Here is a 22,458-nt window from a genome sequence, read left to right as displayed (position 1 = left end):
AGCCCGCTTGTTCTGAACTGAGCCTCCTTCCCCACCCCGCAGTCACCCAGCCCTCTGACATGTCGGAGCGTGACGGATGTGGAGACGGGCTGTACGGCGACGAGGCGCCGGACTTCATCCCACCGAGAGTGTCCCGCGGCCGGCGGAGCGGTGTCATCCTGCCGGGAGGTGGAGGAGGAGGAGGCGGCCAGGACTCGGACACCATCCTGCTGGAGTCCGTGAAGGCAGCACCGCGCCGCAGCAGCATCATTAAGGTACTCGGCATGTTTAGTCATTTATTGTTTTGTGATACGATTTTGAAAGCCTGTTCAGTTGAAAAGTGAAATATTTCAACAAGTGACTATAGGGAAGCAGGTAGGTTATGCCCCCCCCCCCCACACACACACACACACACATACCCCCAGCCCCTCATGGCACTTTTCTGACTCGTGACGCGCCTTCTTGCGGGAGATGCGCATCTCATTGCACATTTCCGATAAAAATGACCTTTGTTTTAGGCGAGTCAGAGGTGATTTCATCTTCCATCATCGCCTTGACTTTCTCTTCTGTTTGGAATGTCAAAGCAGTCAGACGAGATTCTTAGAGCTTTGCTGAGCATAGAGAGAAGCCGACATGGCAACATGCATCAAATCTCCTCCCAGCGGTTTACTTTAACTGTACTTAAGATCCTCGTTTAAGGTTTGGACTCATCCGGGAAGTCTGTCAGTTCCTCAAGTTCCGATCGGAGCCCCATATTAAATGGTAGCTGCCCTTTGGTTTCCATGGAGATGACCCCTGAACTGCTCTCTGATTTTTCTGACATCACGGTCGCCCCCGGGCTCACCTGTGCTCAGGTTGCAGGCCACTGGGCCGTGCGCAGGAGCGGATCATGTTTGGGAGTTCTTCACCGTTCATGTCTAACATTTCCGCTCCATAGGAGTCTGTCTCCCTCCGCCTCAGGTGATGCGGCTCATGTGTCACCGAGGCGCTGGAATGCAACATGTACGCATGTAATCGATATGTGCCGCTTCTCATCTGAGCTGAATCAGAACCGCCGGGTTGCTCCTCATAGGTCTGAGTGGAAGGTCAATATGTGACGTATTTGTGTGGCTGTTTTACCTGACCTCTGTCGTCCAAGTGGAAGAAAATTGGGACAGGCTTTCTGAATATTTTACCAAAAAAAAAGAAAAAAAAAGAAAACCGAGTCAACACTTTGGAACTACATTTCACCAAAATTACACCTGCAACTGTTTAGAGGAATGTCTCTGTTATGCACTGATTACACTTTTTTCACTTCTGATACCGATATCTGTTTGTTTAGTATCAGCCGATACCGATCTGATACAGGAAAAACAGCTGAACTGACTAAATGGGTTTCTGTTTTATTAAACACAGGCATAAATAAACTGAATTACAAATGTATTTGATAACTCTGCATCAGTACAGTGCACTGAAATACACCAAAGTAAAATAAATAAAGAAACTGAAACTGATAAAACAATAAGTTGAGTATCTTGGTCAAACATTTAAGAAATAAATAAACTCCAACAAACCTTCTTTCAAATGGTTCAAAAATGCAATTAGGAATTCCAAATATAACGTAAAATAAATAATAAAGTATGATGTTGTGTAGAGCACAAAGGATAGAGCTAGGCTGAACAGAAATCTAGATTGCCTTTATACCCAATCTAGATTTTTTTTTTAAATATCTGGACCAATACAGATATTGGTATCGGATCGGTGAGTCTCTAATCTCTACCAACTTTTAATATTTAGAGGCTGTTTTGGTTTAAGTCGGACTGAAGGGACATTGTCTTTAAGCATCAGTTGTCAAGTCTTGTGACAGATTGTCATTTGGATTTGATTCAATACTTTGACTAGGCCATTCTAACCTAGTCAACCATCCCATTACAGCTCTGGCAGTTTAGGAAGGCTTTTTTATGATGAGGTGGTGGGGAAATATGTGTAGTACGTGTAATATCTTACCACCCATAACATCAAAATTACTTTTTATCTTTTTTATTTGACATTTATTTTACCAGGATAAAAAACTAGTTCAGACTAAACAGCTCTTTATAGGGCATGTTCATATTGGTGTATTTTTTTTAAATGTCATATCTAAGCGCATCACACCATACTAATTCAGATTTTACTTGTTAAAGAAAAAAAAGGAAATGACATGTATTATTTGGCTTCCTCTGTACGCTCTGCTTTGTGTTGGTCTGTCTGGTTAGATCTTGATAAAATACATGTTTGTAATGTGGCTAAAAGTTAAAAGTCCCAAAGCTTCGGCTCCTTTTGCAAGACAGTAATCAGTTTACACATTGTTTTCTCTCCATCATTGTTCTGCCTGCTCACATGAGCTGCTATCTTCTAATGTGTGACATGACTGCATGATGGACATGTGGATAATAGATTCTAATAATATATTTTCCAGTAAGCTCGAGTTTTCGTACTCATTAAAATTCACCAGATGAGGTTTTTGTTGTGTCATACCTGGGATCAGGTTGACGCGGTGGCGGAGGTTTACGACCTTCCGGCCTGTTTCCCTCCTCAGGTCAGCCTCCATATTTCACTTTGTGATAGGTAGACTGACAGAGAAAGGAGGCGGTTTTTTTGTTTCTTTTTTTAATCGAACGGGCTCGCATCAACGCTGAGTTCTCGGGGGGCCAACAGTCGGCCCCATCTGCAGGAGCCGGCCGAACACAGAGCTCTTTGACTGGTCAGGAGAAAGTAGATGGGAGGACGGCCAGAGGACGAGGTGATGGCGGCCGCAGTCAGGATGATCTGCAGCACAGCAGAAGCTCTGAGACTCAATGGAACCATGTTGGTGCATCATTAATTATCAAGGAGTGACGAGTTAGTTCAAGTCACAGCTAAAGATGCATCGATATTAATATCTGTGTCGGCCCTGATATTGAAATAATTCTACCTGGGGTTTCGGTGACAATGCACCCGATCCATAAGGGCAGATCTACTCAGTCTGTGCTTTTTGCTCTGAGTGACATCGTGTTTTATTATTTATTTTACATTCTATTTACAATTCCTTATTGGACCCTCTGAATAATTTGAAAGAAGGTTTGTTGCATTTAAAAAAAAACGTTTGACCAAGATAGTCAACTTATTGCACCAACTAAACAAATTAAAGTTATTTCTACATGTTTGATAAAGTTTGTGGAGCGACTGGTGTATTTAAAAATCTAAAGTTGTCCCTGGCTCAAGGTTGAAAATTAGAGATTGTTCAAATATTGCTGAGTACTTATTTTTAATGAGCTTCACATTAATGGCTTACTCTAATATAATCTGTCATAAAAAAATTTGACATTCACATCGGCTTATGAACCTTGGCACCGTGTTTGGAGTCCAGGTTCTAAAAATGTCTCATTTATTAGAAACCACCACATTTCCTGGTGACTTCTTCAGCTCAGGTAATGTATTAAATTAAAGAGGCACTTTATTTTTTAACTAACTTCAAGTCTCAGATCTTGCAACATTTGGCTGAATCACATCTTAGGGTTACACCTTAGCACTCAGTTTTAATGACAGTCCTTCGACATGCTGATACATGATCTACACTAATTAATTGCACGTGAAGTCATTTACTTAATATGCCTTTAATCTATAAATTCTCAAGACCTCCTCTAAAAAACCTTTCAACTGCCTGTTTAAATATTTTAAACTCTAAATACACCTGATCATGCGTTAATACAAACAGTTAGCATAGGCTAACATGCTACAGTTGTCCTTATTTCTGCTTTTGGTCTTACAGTCAATCAAATGCCAAAGAAAATAAATGACTTTCTTGGATTGGCTGCTTTGCAAACACCAGCCAATAGCATCTAAGTTAGCATTGCACCTTGGCATTTGAGCTTCTTTCCAATAATTTTGAGGTGTGCTCTGAAAATTCTTCTGTAAAATAATTTGGAGTTACAAACTACATGAACAACAACGTCCAGAATCTTTATCAAATGAAAGAGAAAACGTGAAAAAATCAAGGCACTCGTCATCAAAAGCACGGATGACCTGGAAAAATATTGTTAGGACATCAACTAAGAGTTAGCGCGAAATCTAGTAGCCGTATGCAAACACCCCAAACCTCAAACTGAATTTATGGCAAATCACATCGTCATGGTGACTTTCATTGATATTATCACATGTTTCTCTAATATCATGCAGCCACGTGGCGCGTCGGATAAACCATTATCAGATCTGTATCAGATGTCAGCAGATGTTTTTTAATCTTTAAAAAAAATATTTTTTCAAAGATTATCTGTCTCATTTTAAACTGTCACAAAAAAGTGACCGTTTCACACACGCACACACACGCACACACGCACACACACACACGCACAAATTACAAGTTACCTACTGCGGCTTTAAGCAAAGGAAAGTGGCTCTTTTTACTCTTCTTTTATTCCCCATTTTGCTTGTTCTTCAAGAATTGAAAGTGATTCTAGACAGCCACTTTATTAGGTACACGTTGCTCTTACTTAATGCTTAATGGGTTGGACTCCTTTAACGTTCAGAGCTGGTTTATTTGTCTAAGTGCTGAATTTGAGACGACGGCATCACACATTTGCTGCACGATGCAAATCTCTTGTTCCAACTCATCTCTAAATGCTCTGCTGGATGGAGATCTGGTGACAGCGGACACCACCGGCCTACAGTCAACTCATTGTGCTGCACGCTAATTAGGGTCGGTACAAGAAATTGGGCTCTTTGTTAGCATTGTCTTTTTTTTAAACTGGATGCTGAAAATTCTGACTTCATGTTTGTGTTGCTGAATGCGTCGTTGATATTCAACACCAGGCTTACATCACAAAAACAACCTTATACTACATATTAATTTGTTGCTCACTGAAGCAAAAGTTCTTAATGACACATTCTTACAGTTTTAAAGCGAAGCAGCAGTGAGCTCAGAGTGCAAAAATGACCTGTTCATTTTTAGTTCTCAGGTTTTAGATAAAAAGACGATCACTTCTGTGACAAATCTGAACTTATCAAATAAAAGAAAAACGAAACAAAAGACTGTTTACAGCTTTTGTATTGATCTTAACTACAAATTAGGGCATTTCTGTATTAGAAGGTTTTACTTTTCATTTCTGGAACGGTTTGCCCACCAGGGGTCCAATTAGTTACTGGTACCCTGAGCCAGATCTGCTTTGCATTCTTGAAGTAACTGTAAACATTTAATGTTTTATATCAAAGCATCATAAATGTACAAAAAAACAAAAGATTCCTACCACAAAGCAACACAAATGAACCGCGGAGAGATTTGGAAGAACCAGACCAGAGATGCAGAAACGGCTTGTGAATCTCTGGCCAGATGGCGTTGATGTGAGGTGGGGCTCCAGGGGGTCGTTTGTTAATTGCCATTGGCAGTAGTGTGATTGGTCTGTTACTGATGCCTCAGAGGCTGGGTGTGGGGAGGCTGCTGGTTTTTGAAGCAGGATTTATTATGCTTGAGTTTATCTGACGATTAACCTATTTTTACCCTTCCAGCTTGACGCCTGTTGGCCTGAACAGTTCATTCACTTCCTGACTGGGAGTCTAAAAGTACATCACACGTCAGGCTTATTTGTAAAAGGACAAAGTTTTGAATGTCTGTACATTTTTCTCTGGAATTGACATGTAGATGTGATTTCTTAAATATATTATAAGCAAACTTATAATACACAATAGCAGCCCTGAGATAACTTGAAAACCTAACATACCGGCACCCAACTCAGAGATTAAAAAGCACTCAGTGGGAATCCCATGTTTCTTGTAATGGCAGTTTGTGGAAAAATAAGCTATTTAAAGGAGTATATTCAAGGCATATAGTGGCATTTTATAGCACAATCAAGTAACTATGTTACATTCAGTTATAAAAATATATATCAAATATGACTTAAAAGAAATTTGACTTTATAATCTAATGCCTTGAAATTGAGCCTTTCTGAAACTCCGCCTTCAGAAAGTCATCATAGCATCGCTCCTCTATTGACCCTTTTATCAAAGTTTTTACTGTTTTTCTGTTGCCAACAAACACGTTCAACATTTTCCTGTTAAAACAGTCAAGAAAACGATTCTTTCTAACAATAGGGCATCAGTGGTGCTGGATAACACATCATCATCCATCGATTCAGCTCCTTCCCACCTACCAAGGCGTGTCGCTGAAGGCTGTTTCATGTTGGAACAATGCATTTTAAAATTACTTTTGTGCTTTGAAAAAGAGTGAAAATGTCCATTGCAATTCTTTTGTGTCACATTTTCAATATTAAATTTGACTTGTAAAATGTGATCAAATGTGATATTTAAATTTTAAAACAGAAAAGTTAACACAGTCAGAGATCAGAGTAGTTTCTTGTCGAACCAGAACCAACGTTTCTTTTATTTAGAACATTATATATTAGTCCTTCAAGTAAGAAACTACAAAGGTTTCTCCACTTTAGCCACTGAAGCGTTTAAGTATTTTTTTTCTCCTTCTTGGACCGAATCATTTTCCTTTTTCTGGATCACGACGCTAAAAGGCAGAGTTCACCCGTTTATTGCCGGCCTCTTTAGACCTGATTAAACACAGACAGACCTGCACAGGTTCTGAGCTGAACGGGTTAAAACAAAGTCCGGGTGAGGCCGCCTGACTCACGGCTCACGTTACCACAACAATCCCACATGCAGGCGATTAAATCACTTCTTCTGCAGCCCCAGAGCTGATGCATGGATGCAGTGATGGTATCTGCAGAGCTGCAGGCGATCTGGACTCGGCGAGTTCTTTTACAACTTTTTAATGCAGCTTAAGGTACTATCAGTAACTAGGAACGCACCAATCCACTTTTTTCACTTCCGATTCGGATATCTGAAGGTTATTATCAGCCAAAACCGTTCCAAAGCAGAAAAGCAAAAAAAAAAAAAAATATATTATTTTTAAAATGCAAGCATGAATGTACTTAATTAAAAAATGTATTTATCCCTAGTCTTAGTGGAAGGTCAATATGTGATGTATTTGGGTTGCTTTTACCTTTCATCCAGGTTGAAGAAAACTGATACATGCTTTCTGAATGACGTACCAAGACAAATGTGTGGCTTGCACTTTCATAAACTGACTCAATTCTTTGTGGAACTACTTTTCTCTGAAATTACACCTGTAAATGTTTAGAGGCATGTCTCCACTATGCACTGATCCAATTTGTTTCACAATAACGATACCAATACCATTTAGTATCGACCGATACACAAAAACAGAGATGAATAGATTTAAAATGTTTATTTTTCAAACACAGACATGAGTATACTGAATTAAAAATGTATTTGATAACTGTGCACCAGTACAGCACAATGAAATATACCACTAGCTTCACTAGCTTGGTCAAACATGTAAAAACAGCTTTAATTTGTTCAGTCAGTGCAGTTAGGAGTAGAACGACTAATGTAGAATAAATAAACTGACCAAACGATAAGTTGGCCGTCTTGGTCAAACATGTAAAAACTGCAACAAACTTTCTTTCAAATGGTTCAGAAAGTATAATTAGAATTTCTAAATATAATGTAAGATAAATAATAGAGACGTCACTCAAAATGCAAAGCATAGAATTAGACTGATTAGATCTGCCCTTAAGGATTGGGTGCATTATCACCAATGGATCTGAAAAAACGTTTCAGTATCATAACCGTTTCAGATATCGGTATCGGATAGATTTATTTTCAAATGACTTCACTTTTGTTTCAAACACATGAATTTCTCAGGATCTACCAGTCTGTGAGAGCTGTGAGCTTTGAAAAACACGTCGGGGGCGTCGTGGCATTGAAACGAGCTTTCTCCTCAGTCATGCCAGGGAAACAATTGTTCATTTTTCTTCTCATGATTCAATGGGGAAAAGATTTGTGTCCAATACGCCCTGAAAAGGCTCCAGCAGTCAGCGACCTCTTGACCCATGATGCCAGAAATAACTTCCCGTCTCCGTCTAGTTTAACAAGTAGGAAATAATTGTACGTCCAGAGCCTCAGAGAAAAACCCTCCGTCTGTGCTGCAGAGTGCACCAGGCCAAAAAGGAGTGGAAAAACCTGGTGTCCATTCATGTGACATTATGTGTGGCCTACACGTCGGAAACGCCGTGACGACGCTTGAAAACTAAGTGATTACCAGAGCTTTGACCCCCAGAATACACAGAAACTTCTTCGTCACATTCAGAATTGCCTTCACTCGTTGATGTTTTATCGGTGGGACTTGAGCGTCCACCAGATGCTGCTTTATCACATTTAAAGAGTCACTTACAGGATGTTAATCTCTGTCGAGTCGACTTCATTAGGCTGTTATATTCATTTATCCCCAGCATCCCATTCGCATTTAGTTTACAGCATTACAGTTAGGCGAATAAACACACTGTGGTAGACCAGGGAGAGCCGTGTGGGATTACTAGTGAATGAAAACACACACACACACACGCACACACACGCACACACACTTGCGCTCAGGCTTTCCAGGGGAAGGCTCAGGGGAAGGTTTAGCCAGACGTCTTCCTGACAAGCTGATGTGTCGGCTGAGCGCTGACGGATGCCGTCTCTGTCTAGAGCCACCGACCGACTGTCAGAGTTCAGCTTCTCTCTGGGCTTCCTCAGCGTCATCCAGGTTTATGGACTCCTTCGTGGGCGTGACGCTGGCTGATAGAGGCCTCTCTTATTAATGCGATTGTGTTGGTGAACAGTTTTCCTATTCTGTACTCTGCCCGTTTTTGGGATTCCCTGAGAAGTCAGACTGCAACCAGAGTCTTCTGGTTTTTAGCTCGGCAGGCTCCGAATGATGAATCTCGAAATATAGAGAGATTTGTTTAGTAATTTTCCTTAGATAATTTAAAGGGCAGTATTATGTGCTGAGGTTCTGTAATGTGGAAGCTTAAGGAGGAGGAGCTTCGCCCTCCGAAGGCGGAGCTTGGTCCACCACAACGTTTTGCACCGATGAATGGTTACCATGGAGATTAAAGGATTTCCTAAACATGCGTTAATGAATCACAGCAACAGTCCAGGTATGTTTTTGATGAGGGAATAACATCATAACATGATGAAAGACTCGAACTTTCCTTTACAAGCAACACATTCACTCTGAATAAAACGTTTTACAGTGTGGAGCCTCATGTTTGCTTGTTTCTCAATATTCCAGCTGAATTTGTGGAATTTTGTTCTAAAACTATAAGGAGCCAGGATTGAGGAAAAAAAATTAAAATAAATATATATATAAGTGCATATAGTGTCTTGAAACTACTCCACCCTCTCCTGTGAACATGATGCTGTGCACCAGCTAACTTCCTCTTTAACTTTGTCACTAGTTCTAGTTCAGGGCGTGTTCACACTTGGTTTCCTGACTTGGACCCAAGTCGATATTAAGCCTGACAACATAGAGTTAAAGCCCTAGTCCATACTTTAATCTTAAGATCTTATATATAGTTTCAGAGGTGTTTAGTAAGAGTAACTTACTCTTCAACATATTTTAGTTTGTCATGTCACAACTGTATACTTCATTGCGTACTACTTCAACATATCTTGGTGAATTAAAATGTAGCTTACAAATGATTTAAGAGCAGAACCTCAGTCCCTGGCTTCATGCTCTGCTGGGTTTTCTTAGAAACTTTTTAAATGAATTTGAATAATGAACTGAGCTTAATGCGATGCTTGATAACTGGAATCAGTTGAAACGTATGTAGGATTGAATCGAAATTACTTTTTATAAAGCGCGTTGAGACACTATTTGTTGCGAAATGGCACTAAACAAATACACTGAAATGGATTTTAAAAGGTATTTTGTAAAAAGTACTGAGTAACTGATCAGAACAACTAACTTAATATTTTAAAAGGATGTGATGTAGAAATATAAAAATATGCACAATTTCAAGTGGACTAAAGGGGCAGTTTTCTGTATTTTTCCTGGGACATTATGCCATTTTACAGCACAATAAAATAACTATGTTACCTTCAGTTATAAAGTTATGGATGTATCAACATGACTTAAAAGAAATTTGACTTCCTAGTTTAATGGCATGAAATTGGGCTTCTGTCTCTTTAAGAAAAAACTCCTGCTCTAAATGAAGCTCCGCCTTCAGGAAGTCATCACAACACGGCTCCTCTGTTAAGCCTTTAACATTTTTACCAGCGCTGGACTGGGAAGTAGCTCCTACAGGTGTTTGCTAACAGTGGTGGAGAAAGTACTCAAAAAATTTACTTAAGTAAAAGTACAAATACACAGTCAAAAATGTACTCAAGTAAAAGTCAAAGTACCATATTAACATTTTACTTAAGTAAAAGTAAAAAAGTACTGGCTTTTAAAAATACTTAAGTATTAAAAGTAAAAGTACTCGCTGAATGCATTACCTAATCGCTAATATCATTAAGTGTGCCGATCGTATTTAATTTTAATACATCAGAAATGTGCCATTTTAATTAACACTACCACAGATTAAACATGTTCTTATTGTGTTTATTCTCTGTAACAGTTTAGACTTAGATATGTGATTCTATGAATCATAATTTCAGGGATGGAAACATCTTGTCTCCTGTCCTAACATAGCATGAACTTCATTAGTCACATTTATTTAGAAAGAAATCCAACTGAAAGGGGATGGAAAGACGGCGCGGGCGGGGTGGAGGATATGCAACCAAGGAGCCATGCAGCAGAGTTGTAGTCAAGACCACCGAACCGAGACCAAGACCAGCACCTTGTGCTACGTGACACAATAAAATTAAGTTTACCTATCAAAATTGGTTTTCAGATTGATCTGAAAGATCCACATTCCCATAAAAACACCTAGATATTAAATACTTAAGAGCTGAAATGAATTTAGCCAGTATCATTTAAAACTCACTTCATTCTGTTTTGCTTTCATCGCTGTGCTACAATCCGCAGAGGTCTCCTGCTATCCCTAGAAAAATAAAGCCCTGGGCGGTTGCCCATATTGCCCATGTCAGAAACCACAACTGAAACATCGCAATTAACGGTAAATAACGTTCAACTGTACAACGGCGCAACAAGTAACTAAGCAGAATGAGCACCGTGACTGTTCTCACCCTCCCTCCCACTGCGATGTTTGCCACCATGACAGGAGACGAAATCAATCAATGAGAATGCTCTGCGTTCATATGTTCAACTTTTACTTATTTGGTGATTAAATAAATGTGTGTATGTGTATATATATACAGTGGCGCAACTACACATTATTCAGGTGGATGCGAAAACATAGATCGGCGCCCCCCACCACCCAACCTCCCGAGGGAAGGATCGTCAGGGTGAAGGAGCGACGCTCTCCCCCCCCCCTTCGAGGCGACGATACGTGAAGGGTAAAACTCGCTACATTTACCTCGTTATGTGCGCGAGGTGAAGGAGCGTTACACGCGCCGAAGTGTATGGAAAAACAATCATCGGCGCGCCGCCCCCTCCAGACGGGGTTTTGGCGCCCCTTCTGGTGCTGCGCCCCTATGCGTTGCATACCCTGCATACCCACTTTTTGCGCCACTGTATATATATTTAGCTACCGCAGTGTACACAAGAACAAAGAACGGCTCTAAGTGAGGCTTCAGTCCTTAGGACTTAGTAAAGATCCGTCCAGAAGAATCGGATCGTTCCTGAATGTTATATCACTATATTGCAGACTTTGGTCACAGCCAGTGGCGCAAAAAGTGGGTAAGCAGGGTATGCAGCGCATAGGGGCGCAGCACCAGAGGGGGCGCCAAAACCCCTCTGGTGGGGGCTCTATGTCTTCGCATCCACCTGAATAATGTGTAGTTGCGCCACTGGTTACAGCGTTGTCCCATATATGCGACAAAGGCATATACCTCCACACAATAATTCAGTGCATGAGTGACAACTTTTTTCCATCGCAGATGCAACATGTGTCTCAGTCAATACAGCTAGCTTAGCTAGCATCACGTCCACAGATCTTACCTTTCTTTAAGCTTTCCTTCCAAGTGACGCTAAAAGTTGGACAAAGTCCCACCGTCTGTGAAAGCGAAGCGCTGCTGATTTTACATGTCGCCATATATTATGATTTATGCAGCGCTATTATATTACTGACTGTTAGACAGACATCCAGACATCTCCTCCCGCTCAGAGGAAACCACTGCGCATGTCTTGGAGCTCCGCGTGCGAGTAAAGGTGGAGGCGATGGGTGACAACAGACACTAAGTCACGTTATTGCTTGGATTTTACGGCGCCACCTTAAATCCCTGAACTTCACATTTTAACGGAAAAAAAGCGCAACGCGACTTGGATGTAACGAGTAATGCGACAGCTTTGTAGAAATGTAGTGAAGTAGAAAGTACAGATACTTACTGTAAAATGTAGTGGAGTAAAAGTAGAAAGTCCCCATTATTAAATCTACTTAAGTAAAGTACAGATACACGAAAACTCTACTTAAGTACAGTAACGAAGTACTTGTAGTTCGTTACTTCCCACCACTGTTTGCTAATTGCTGCTGGCTAGTCTGAAGGAGCTCAGTGGTGCAGTTATGAGGGATGGAAGTTTTTGATGAGGGAATAACATTATAACACAATTAAACTGCATTAAGCCAGAAAATGTTAGCTAACCCATGTTGACAGCCACAACTTCTACTTAATGTCATCAGTGGCAACCAGCTGGAATTTCTTAGTTTAAGAATTTGATTCATGTGTAGCTGGGCTGTGCTTTTTGCTGGCTCTGATATTAGTTATGATGAAGAAGAACCGCGGTGGGAGAGTTGTTTACATGTTGGAGCAGCTGACGAAGCTTTCCTGAGCCTTAACTAGTGCCTGAAGTCAGAACCTGATCCCTGTAGAGTTCCTCATGTCACTGGGCTGGATGTCAGGGCTGCATTGTCATCACGATCCTAGAAAACAACTATGTTTTGATTAACAATATATTTATTTTTAGGATCGCAGCATTGCATGTTTTTTTTTTTTTCCCTAGATACTGATGTTGGAGTAAAGGCAGCTGAGTATCCACAATGTCCTGACTCTGTCAGAAGAGCTGATTAGATGTTTGAATCAAAGTAGTTGAAAAACAGATAAATCATGTATAGAGCATGGCCTGCTATCAGCTACATGATTCCTTTAAAAGTAATTATCAGCAGGGAAACTGAGGTTAAAAAAATGCAAAGTACGCAACGTGCCACTGATCCGGTTCTGGAAGTCATGGAAAAGTCCTGGACTTTCATATGAAGGCCAGAGGCGGAAGCTTGTTTATGCCTGAAATGAGTTTATTTCTGTCGTCCTCAGACAGAGTAGCGTGTGGATTCCTCGTCCTGCTTTCCCCGTGTCTTCTTCCCCGTCTCGACTCCGACTTTCCAACCTCTGGTTCATCCCTTCATCCAGCCTCACTTTTAGTGTTCTCCCCTCTGCTCCCTCCTGCATTGTCCTTTCTTTGTTCCCCCTCCCCGTCTGCGTCGCGCCGGGCCGGGCCGCTCGGCGGCTCGTTTGCTCCTGGGTAAGCGGGTCAAGTGGGATGACAATGTGTCTCCTGTGATGGTGTGTCTTTGTTTCTGAGGGCCCTCTGTCCGGCGGTGACACTCTGCTCCTGGTGCCGCGTCTCCCCTGGAACAGGCCTCGGTACGGCTGCCGGTCATGAGTTTGTGTGATCAGCAGACACAGAGGCGATGTGAGCGCGCATGTGTTGTCATCCCCAACGTTTCGTTGTCGGGAAGATCTCGTCTCCGTCCTTTGCTGAAAACGGAGAAGCGATGAAAGCGACACCTTCCTCGACGTTTTACACTAAATAATAAGTGATAATTGAGTATTTTTGGGCCTTTGTTTGTAACATTTGGTGTCTGATCTTTTTAAGAACTTGGTGTGAAAATGCAAACGAGGTACTAAGAGCTCATTTGTGAAATCGCATATTAGCAGCCTTTCTGGGTGATAAATGGTCTGTCTGTTATATTTGATAGGTTGCATGTAGGAAGTTAGTCTGGGATTATTGGCTTCTCCAAAACGATTCGCTTTGGTTCAAGTTGCCACAGCAGCTATTTAAACATTGACCGGGCTTCTTCGATGCTTTCCTCTCTGCACTGCATGACTCGTTTCTGCTCCCGTATCAGGGTTTTCCTCTTGTAATCATGCCTTTCGTGATATTTTTGAGTCTCTGTGAGTGAAATAAAATCCACAGCATTTTAAACATGCTCATCCATGTCTTATTCTTCAGCACCTTTATGTTTTCATTATTGAAATGTACGGAAGGTGATTAGAGCCACTGTAAAACAAAAGAACTCTGACTTTAATCTTCTCAGATCAAAAGTCAAATTTCTGTTTTGTTTTATTTATCTTTTGTTGTTTCAGTGGCCCCTAATTATCTTCTGAAAAAATGAACCTTTAAAAGCCTAAAATGAATTTGACCTTTATGCTAATAACGAACAGGTTTAAGTTGTGTACTGTTTGAGTTGGGAAATGCTTTTCTGTTTCATATGAAGGCAGAGAAACGATGCCAGATCATTTTTATTTTGTCTCAATTTTAACAACCAATTCAGCTCAGTTTTGTTTACCGATCAAATTTGGTTGAAACTGAGTTGAAATCTTAAAGTCTTGTTTTGTGTTCTGCACCGAATCCTCATCAGATCCTGACCAGTGTCCGGATCTGATGAGGATTTAATTCGTAACTACACCTAGCAGTGATTATCAATTTATAATTGATAATTTATAATTGATAATCACTGCTTGTGTTATAAAAAGCAGTTTGTGTTATAAAAAGCATTAAAAATGTAAAGGCTGTTTTAATTTTCTGACCAAAACCACAAAAAGTGAAAAAACTTTGTTTTGTTTTTTGATGCAGTCGGAGAATAAAAGCTGCAGCGTTGAAAGGATGTTTTTAATGTTTCCAGCTCTGTAAGGCCTGTATGTCTTGGAGGATGCTGATGAGAGCAGAGTGAGTCACTGCAGTTCATGTGTGGGCACTCATGTCTGTTATTGGAGTTACTGCGAACAATGTGGGATTTAAAGTGACCTTTACTCAGCGCAGCCAAGGTCTGCGGCGCACACAGAGGCTTTTACGTTTGAATGACTGATTTAAATACAAACTAGCTGAAAGTCCGGTTGACTGTTGGCAAGGACAACGGAGAGCTGTTCGATTCTACGAGCCTTTCTAACCAACCCCGCTTGAATCCACGCGCGCAAACACATCCGTCAGCCGTCCCGCCTGACGCCGACTGTCCGTCCTCTTCCAAACTTTTCTGTTGAAGAGAGGAAAAAAAACAGGAAGCAGATGAAATGCCAGAAAGAGAGAAGAACCATCTCCGGGGCGCGAGGAGACGCAGACAGATGAAACGAAACGCAGTCAGGCCGTTTGTTGAAAGCAAATTGCCAAATGCTGAACATGAAAAGTAAAATGCTGTGTGTGTGGAGTTGGGGGAGAACATTCATCTAGGCGGAGGCAGTTTGCAGTGTGTGTCGGCTCGGCGGTGCGTGGCGTTGGCTCCGGGTGTAGTGATCGGGGAAAACTCCAGAGACTGCATGTCAGCTCGCTTTGTTGTGTTGGGTTTCAGCCTGGAGGGTATCACAGACACTTAGGAAGAACACAATACCAACACAACGCAGGCAGCAGCGCAGCGCAGGCCGACCGACCGACCGCGTCTGGTGGGATTCAACCCCGCTCGGTAAAGACGCCAAAACCAAAAAAAGTGTGACGCCTCGACCGACATCTCAGGCTGCAGGAAGCAAGGAGCAGCTGCTTCGTGCAGGAGACCGGACAGTGGTCAGATGTACCAATCAGTTTAGCTACCAGTAGCTGCGTTTCTGTTACAGATGTGTGCAAAACTTTGTCAATATTGCACAATTATATTATACAGTCAGTGGAAACGCAGCTGCTGCAAACTAACCTGATGAGTTTCTGGAGAGCTGTCGTGTCCAAACCTCCGGCCTTTGTCAACATGATACAAAAATTCACTTTTATTGTTTATTCCTTTATTTTTATACCTGCTTAGAAATAAACTAAACACAACATCTGAATAGTACAAAACAAGAAGTGAGTTGTTTTTTTGTTCTTTGAACAGGTGTCTGTAAATCATTATAGATGATGTAAGCTAGATCCTTTTCAATTTTCTTGGCCTAGAAATGTTTTTTTGTTGTTGTCTTTTCTTAGCAACTAGAACTGGATTTGGGTTACTCTTTCTGAAATACTCACTGGATTTTAGCCCCTTTAAACAACAAGACACCAGGGACCGGAATGCAAATTTGGTGTGTTGCAGAAATGAAAGTGGTGCACGATGCCATTTATCAACATGCCAGGAGTTACCCAGGAAGAATTAAGTTTGTAGCAACAAAAGATAAATGTGTTGAAAGAACTGGTTTATGTTGGTTGGTAGGGAAATCAGCTCACTGTGTTTAAGTTGTGAACAGAGCAGGAATCATTCATGTCATCTTTGTGATTTGACTTTCAAACGGCTTCCTGCGAGTCCTGATGAGAGCTGATGAGCTCGTCTATCTGAATCTATACACTTCAACTTTCTATAGTCTCAACAATAAAACCATAACAGTTCCCTCAACTTTTACGAGTTCAACCCGCACTATTTATGTATTTATTTTTAAATAAGCAAATATGTTCTGGTTCTGCTGGAGGTTTCTTCCTGTTAAAGGAGAGTTTTTCCTCTCCACTGTCTCTGCAGGCATGAGGGATTGCTGCAAAGTCACCAACACAATTCAAGTGACTTTTTACTGTTGCTACATGACTTGGTGCAATTATGCTAGGTTCCTAAGATGAATAAAAAAAAAAATCTGATTTGAATATTAAACTGATCTGGACTGATAACATCCATTCTGGTTGATTCTAGTTAACTTGGAATCTGTCTGTATGGTCATTGAGTTGAATTCTTATTTTAAAGTTTGTTGTGGATCGATACTGTATTAATAAACTGAAGTGAATTGAATGCAGGTCTGTTTCTGTGAAATGCTCGGAGAAAAGAGTTTCAGTTTCTTTTGCTGTCTTTACATGTCTATGGTTATATTAAATGTAAACTAACAACTCTTTACTACTAAAAGGACATGCAAGTAACAAGTTAAATGCGCTCATACCACAACAGGAAAAGGTTAGCTTACTTTGCATTAGCTGTAAGCTAACCACAAGCACAGACGCCTCATTTGTTCTGTGATTTCCTCATCACATCGACTCCTGTATGTTGTGCAACAAGATCCCGTCTTTTGAAAAGTGTTGAGGGATCCACAGCTTCCTCTCTGGCCTGAACAAACGTCCGATTCCCTCTGGCTGCTGTTTTTGTCAGGGATCCTGCATCCGTTGGACAATGAAAAGCTTAGTGCAGTAATTACAATCAGACTTATCATGGTTTCCAATGGACAGCTTCTGGTCTCCGGCTCAAGCAGACATGTTCAGGTTATGCTGTTGTCCCGTCAATGAGTGATGGCAGGTGGACGGATCAGGGCTTTCCCTGCAGCAGTGACGGCACTGATCTAGTCAGGATTGAGAAAGAGTCGAGCCAAAAGGTGACACTCTTCGTTTACCGTCCCATCGAGGCTCCAGCCCTCACCTGCGGTGGGGAGGTACAGAACCCGACCACGAGAACAAGACCCACGGCACCGCTGGCTAAAATTAGCGTTCTCCATAGGGTAGCCAAGGTCTTCCCCTGACATGAGGCGAGGTTTTCAGCTTATAGTTGAGCTGAAACAAGTCAGTCGAGGTGGTTCACGTATCTGACGACCTCCTCTGGAGGTTAGGACAGAAGGCAGTGGATACTATCTGCCTCCACATGGACTCTCCCACCTGGACCCGTCTGCTTTGCAACCTGATGTTGACGAGGACAAAAACAGTGGATGGATCATAACCAAGTTAGCTTTTAACTGATTCAATTTTAAAAGGGCAACAGCCATAATAATTATTTTATGGTAGTCGATGAAAATGTTGTTTTTTTTTATTACTACTTTAAAAAAAAATGCTCTTCTGCACAAAAACATGTGCCTTCCATGTCTCGAGTAGGCCTGTTGCAATAATCGATAAACCAATTAATCGTATGATCAATTAAAACGAGCTCAATAATTTCCATTTTCATGACTGTTTGTTTTTCCCTTTTCTCTCTTTCTACCAAAAACTAGATGACAAAAGTCTTCAGTTTGGTGTTTTGGTCTCAGCAAGCCCTTTTTCTGGAGGACTTTTTTTTTTTTTTTTACACAGAATTTATAATTCATTTTATTTATTTTTCCGTTTTGTTTAATTATTTTCGATATTTTAAAACATCTTCCAGTTCCAGTGTTAAATGTTCTCTAGAATTTAAAGTTTATTGATATTTCAGAATGTGTTCTTGTGTTATTAAGCTTTTAGCGTTGTACCTCTTGAAAATTGTCTCAAAACACCAGTATTATCATTTATCGCGATAACTTTTGGGACAATTTATCGTCCAGCAAAGCCTGTTATTGTGACTGGGCTAGTCTCATGTAGGAAACTGGATTAGGACCAGATATTGATTCTTAAATGGGAGTTTTCTTACTTCATGGCAACCGCTTATTGTTCTGAGGTTTAACTAATGAAGCTATTTTTAAATAAATTCTCTCCAGTAGCATAAAAAAAGTTGATTTGTTTAGTCAAAAACACCAGTTGTGAAAAAAAGGTGCAACACAACATCCATAGCAGCAGTGCCATTATTTTCACAAAGGGTGCCCATAAAGTCTGACACATCGGCCTAAATGAAGAATGTCTGTCAGTAAAAGGTCATTTTTATTGACCGTTTTCTCGGTCCAGCAGAGCAGGAGCGGCTCTAATGATGCCGTCATTATGCACGGTCACAAGCATGTATTTTTTCAGCGAGAGCTGAGCTGATTACAGACCCTCTCACTCCCACTGCCTCGCTCTGAGGGAAGGAGTGTTAGCTGAGTCCATTCTCACAGTTCGATCATGAGGCCACTCCTACTCTCGTCGTCGTGTTTCCAGCATTATCAACACTGTGTTTTCACTCCAGCTGGCATGTTGCGCTACAAAGACAGTGGGTGTGCCCCGACTTACCAGAAAGTTAAGTCTTGTTGAGAGTTGGCAGGACACGCATATAAACTGTTGTCGCAGTCTGTTAGAACAAGCTGATTCCAGGTGTGTGTGTTTATGTGTGTGTGCGTGTGTGTGTAGGATGTATTTCATCTCTCTTACAAAGAAGGAATTTTCTGTGACTGCGGGACCAGCGGAGACTCCTGGCACCAAACACACTCACTTGCTGCTATGGCAACCCATACGCAGGACAAAACTCACCCTAATCCCAAATCACCTCCTCCCTCTCATTCCGCTTTCCCAAACTCTCTCTCTGTGTGTGTGTGTGTGTGAACATTTATTACTCATATTGTGGAGACATAAATCTGAAGCCCGTACTACTTTTTCGGTTTCAGGTTTGAAACTTTAAAACTACTAAAAAAACCTCTGAGTAAAAGTTGGCTTACCAGTCAGCTGAGGTAATGGAAGTAGAACTGTATAGAAATAAATGTTTAAAACAGCTTTAGTTGAGGGAGGGGACAAATGCTGATTCCTTAATATTTCTATATGTGCTGGGTTGAGGAGTCTTAACGACTTATTGCAACATTTCCTGTGGACAAATGTATTCATGAGTGATTTTAATTATGTTTCTTCTCAGTGGAAACGCAGCAATTGGTAAATTGTGTTTTCTCGACATTAGCAGAACATGGACAAAGTTTTCCACACATTTATAATGTTGTCTTTGATTTGGGGTAACAGTCACACTTTATCCCTATTATGCTTATTTCTGAATAATCTGCAGAATGTGGTAATAAATAGAGTCATTATCATTCATTTGCATGTAAAATGTTTTAGGTGTCAGACTCTGCTGGATGCTGGACGATTGTCTACAAGGCAACAGCTTCACCTATATGTAGACGGAGAACTTTTGTGGTCTTAATCCTGCGTGAAGGGGCCCCTGAGCAAGGCGGGTAGTCGGTGGTCGCTAATTGGATTACCTGAGTAATCATCTTTGTGGCTGTGTTCTTAGGGGTAAACTAACTTTACATCCATTCAGCAGCTGCTCTTCTGTTTGCTCTTGTTTCCTTTGGATGGACAACAGCCTGCAGTCGTTTGTTGTGCTTCTCAAAAAGTCTCTGACAAGTACCCTGAGGAACTCCAGTCGATTCTTCTTCAGATTGGACAGCCTTCTGTCTTCACTTCAAGCTGCAGAATTTCAATGAGATTCAAGTTTGGGTTTTGTGCAGGCAAGTTGCTAATAATGACTGTGGTTCGTCTGAGGGTCGTTCTTCACCAGCAGGTCATGTTGGGAAGCAGAGCCGTGATTTCTCTCAGAATCATCATATATTCAACTTTCTCTGTTCTTCCTTCCGTCTTCACGATTCCTGGTTCCAGCCACTCCTACGTTTCACCGTGAGGACGACGTTGTTTGGGTTCTAGGCTTCTCGCCTCGTTCTCCAAACATAAGAAATGTCCCTATGACTTAAGAGCGTTAGTTTCTTCTCATCCAACCAAACGACATGCTTCCAGTATTCAGAATCTCTCTCTAGGCTGTCCGGAGGATTATTCAGTCTGGTTTTGATTTTAGCTTGAATCTCTCTCAATTGACAGATCAGATCTTTCCTGATGCTCTTATCCATGTGTAAGTTGCCAGAATATGGACTATTCTGTGGTATTATTATGATGTAGGTAAAGCTGTTTTTTACTTCTTTTTTAGGTGACTGCATGGTTGTGACTTTGTGGCGCATCAATAACAAACATAAATGCTGGTCTTGAAAAACATTCCTCTTTGTAACGCTGTTCTTTAGGACAAAAACTGTGATTAGTTTCACTAAACTGCACACAGTAACTCATATTTTTAAGTTTATTGGTATTTATTGATATTCCCGTTCAACAAACGGTGGAGAAAATGGTAAAAAAAAACAGTCCTGACAATACAGTTTAAAAAAAACAAAACATCATTAATTGAAATTTATTGTGACCACAGTAAATAAAATTTCTATGATCAGAAATGTATCACAATAAATGATAAACAATACAATAAATGCCCACTCCTATCAGTTAACATTGATTTTTAGTTGATTTTTTTTCCAGCTTTGTGCATCACAAAAATAAATGATTTGCTGATTTGATCAGGCAGAGGCACAAGTGTCCCTTTTTTATACACAATCAAAAAAAAAGGAAAAAGTAATTTGAAGAAAACAATCATCATCCCCCCCCTGTTGTCTCTAGTCTTTAGAACAGACTGTCTGTTCACTCTGGATCCTGGACATTATCTTCCTCAGACAGAGTCCACTCCGGTCTGCTGGACGTCTCAGTCTGTTTCCTGTGAGAAGCTGATGCATCTCACCCCTGAGGATATTTAAAGTTGCTTTTGATTTATTGCATAATGTTGCATCGTTGGTTTCAGGCTACTGGAGATGTATTTCTAATATGAATGTGCAGACAGAGTCATAGATGGCGACGTCGGCATAGATCCCAACGCTTGTCCATGCAGTCGCGTATTTAGAAGAGACACAGTAACGCCGCTGACATTTTCATGTTCAGTCTTTGACCTTGAGAATATTTGGAGACTCAAAAGGACGCAGCCGAAAGGGCAATCTATTTAAACCGTGTTAGTGTGTTCAGACAATAATTACCAGAACGAATGGCTGTTAGCAGGTGTGTTTTTAGTTAAAAACACAAGGCCTACCTTGTGTTTTTATGTCTGCGGACAAAGAGATGTGTGTTAAATTGTTAATGCAAACAAAACTCAAAAGCTGTAAATATTTTACCGGGTTTTTGGAAGAAACTCCCTAACATCACTTTCCCCCCTTCTCATATTTACCGCCGTCATAAGCATTTTTTCCCCCCTCAGCCATAAGCTTTGCTGCAGAACGACATATGAGATCATGCAGAGGAACAGAAATAAGGGTGATAATGAAATGAGGGGTGGCAGGTTTAGAGTGAGCGCCGAACGAGTGAAGAGGACAGTCAGGTGCATTCCCACTCATAAATCGTTCTTCATCATCATGTGGGAGTAGCGAGACGAGATGCTGCCTGGAGGAACGACTGCTTGCTGCTCTAATGTATTCCAAGATAAAGTAACATTCTGTTGACGCTGAAAACCTGTTGAAGCCATGAGTAAGAACACTTTTAATTAGCCTTTTTTATTACACAAACTGATTTGATTCACTGTTTTTTTTTTTTTTTTTTTGTCTCTCCTGCTCATGCATCGTGTTTATGACGCCGTCGAGTCCTGATGGGTTTTGACCAGCGGGTAATGTTGATGTTTTTCCTAGAGAACTGAGCCTGTGAGACTCTTTGGAAAATCTTTTATTATTTGGGGATGCATCCATTGCAGCTTTCTGGCCAATCGCCGGGCTTTTCAAAAGTCTGACCTGCCGATTTCAGTTTTGGCTGATACCGATTTTTATTTTATTTATTTTTTTGTCTGAAATGTTGCTAAATATAAGAAGAAAGTTGCTGAGTTGGTAACAGTGGGGTGACTATTGTTAACTGGCTACTTCTCAACTCAAAGAAACAACTTTTCTAGTTCTTTTCACTACTTGAATTTGTATTTTTTTTAAAATTAATTACCTGGTTTGAAAATCTTT

General features: G+C 40.8%; 1 protein-coding gene across 1 annotated transcript in view; it reads left to right on the top strand.

The window, feature by feature from the left end:
- Positions 1 to 22,458, top strand: part of plcl1 (phospholipase C like 1) — a 164,492-nt gene that overhangs the window by 667 nt on the left and 141,367 nt on the right. Inside the window, exon 2 of the mRNA XM_081598901.1 lies at positions 43 to 254. Coding sequence (XP_081455027.1) covers positions 60 to 254 — 195 coding nt within the window. The 5' untranslated portion in view covers positions 43 to 59. The remainder of the gene's footprint in view (positions 1 to 42; positions 255 to 22,458) is intronic.

Source organism: Poecilia reticulata, chromosome 2, assembly GCF_904066995.2.
Source record: "Poecilia reticulata chromosome 2, P_reticulata-male-v2, whole genome shotgun sequence".
NCBI lineage: Eukaryota > Metazoa > Chordata > Actinopteri > Cyprinodontiformes > Poeciliidae > Poecilia > Poecilia reticulata.
This window is presented reverse-complemented; position numbering and strand designations above follow the sequence as displayed.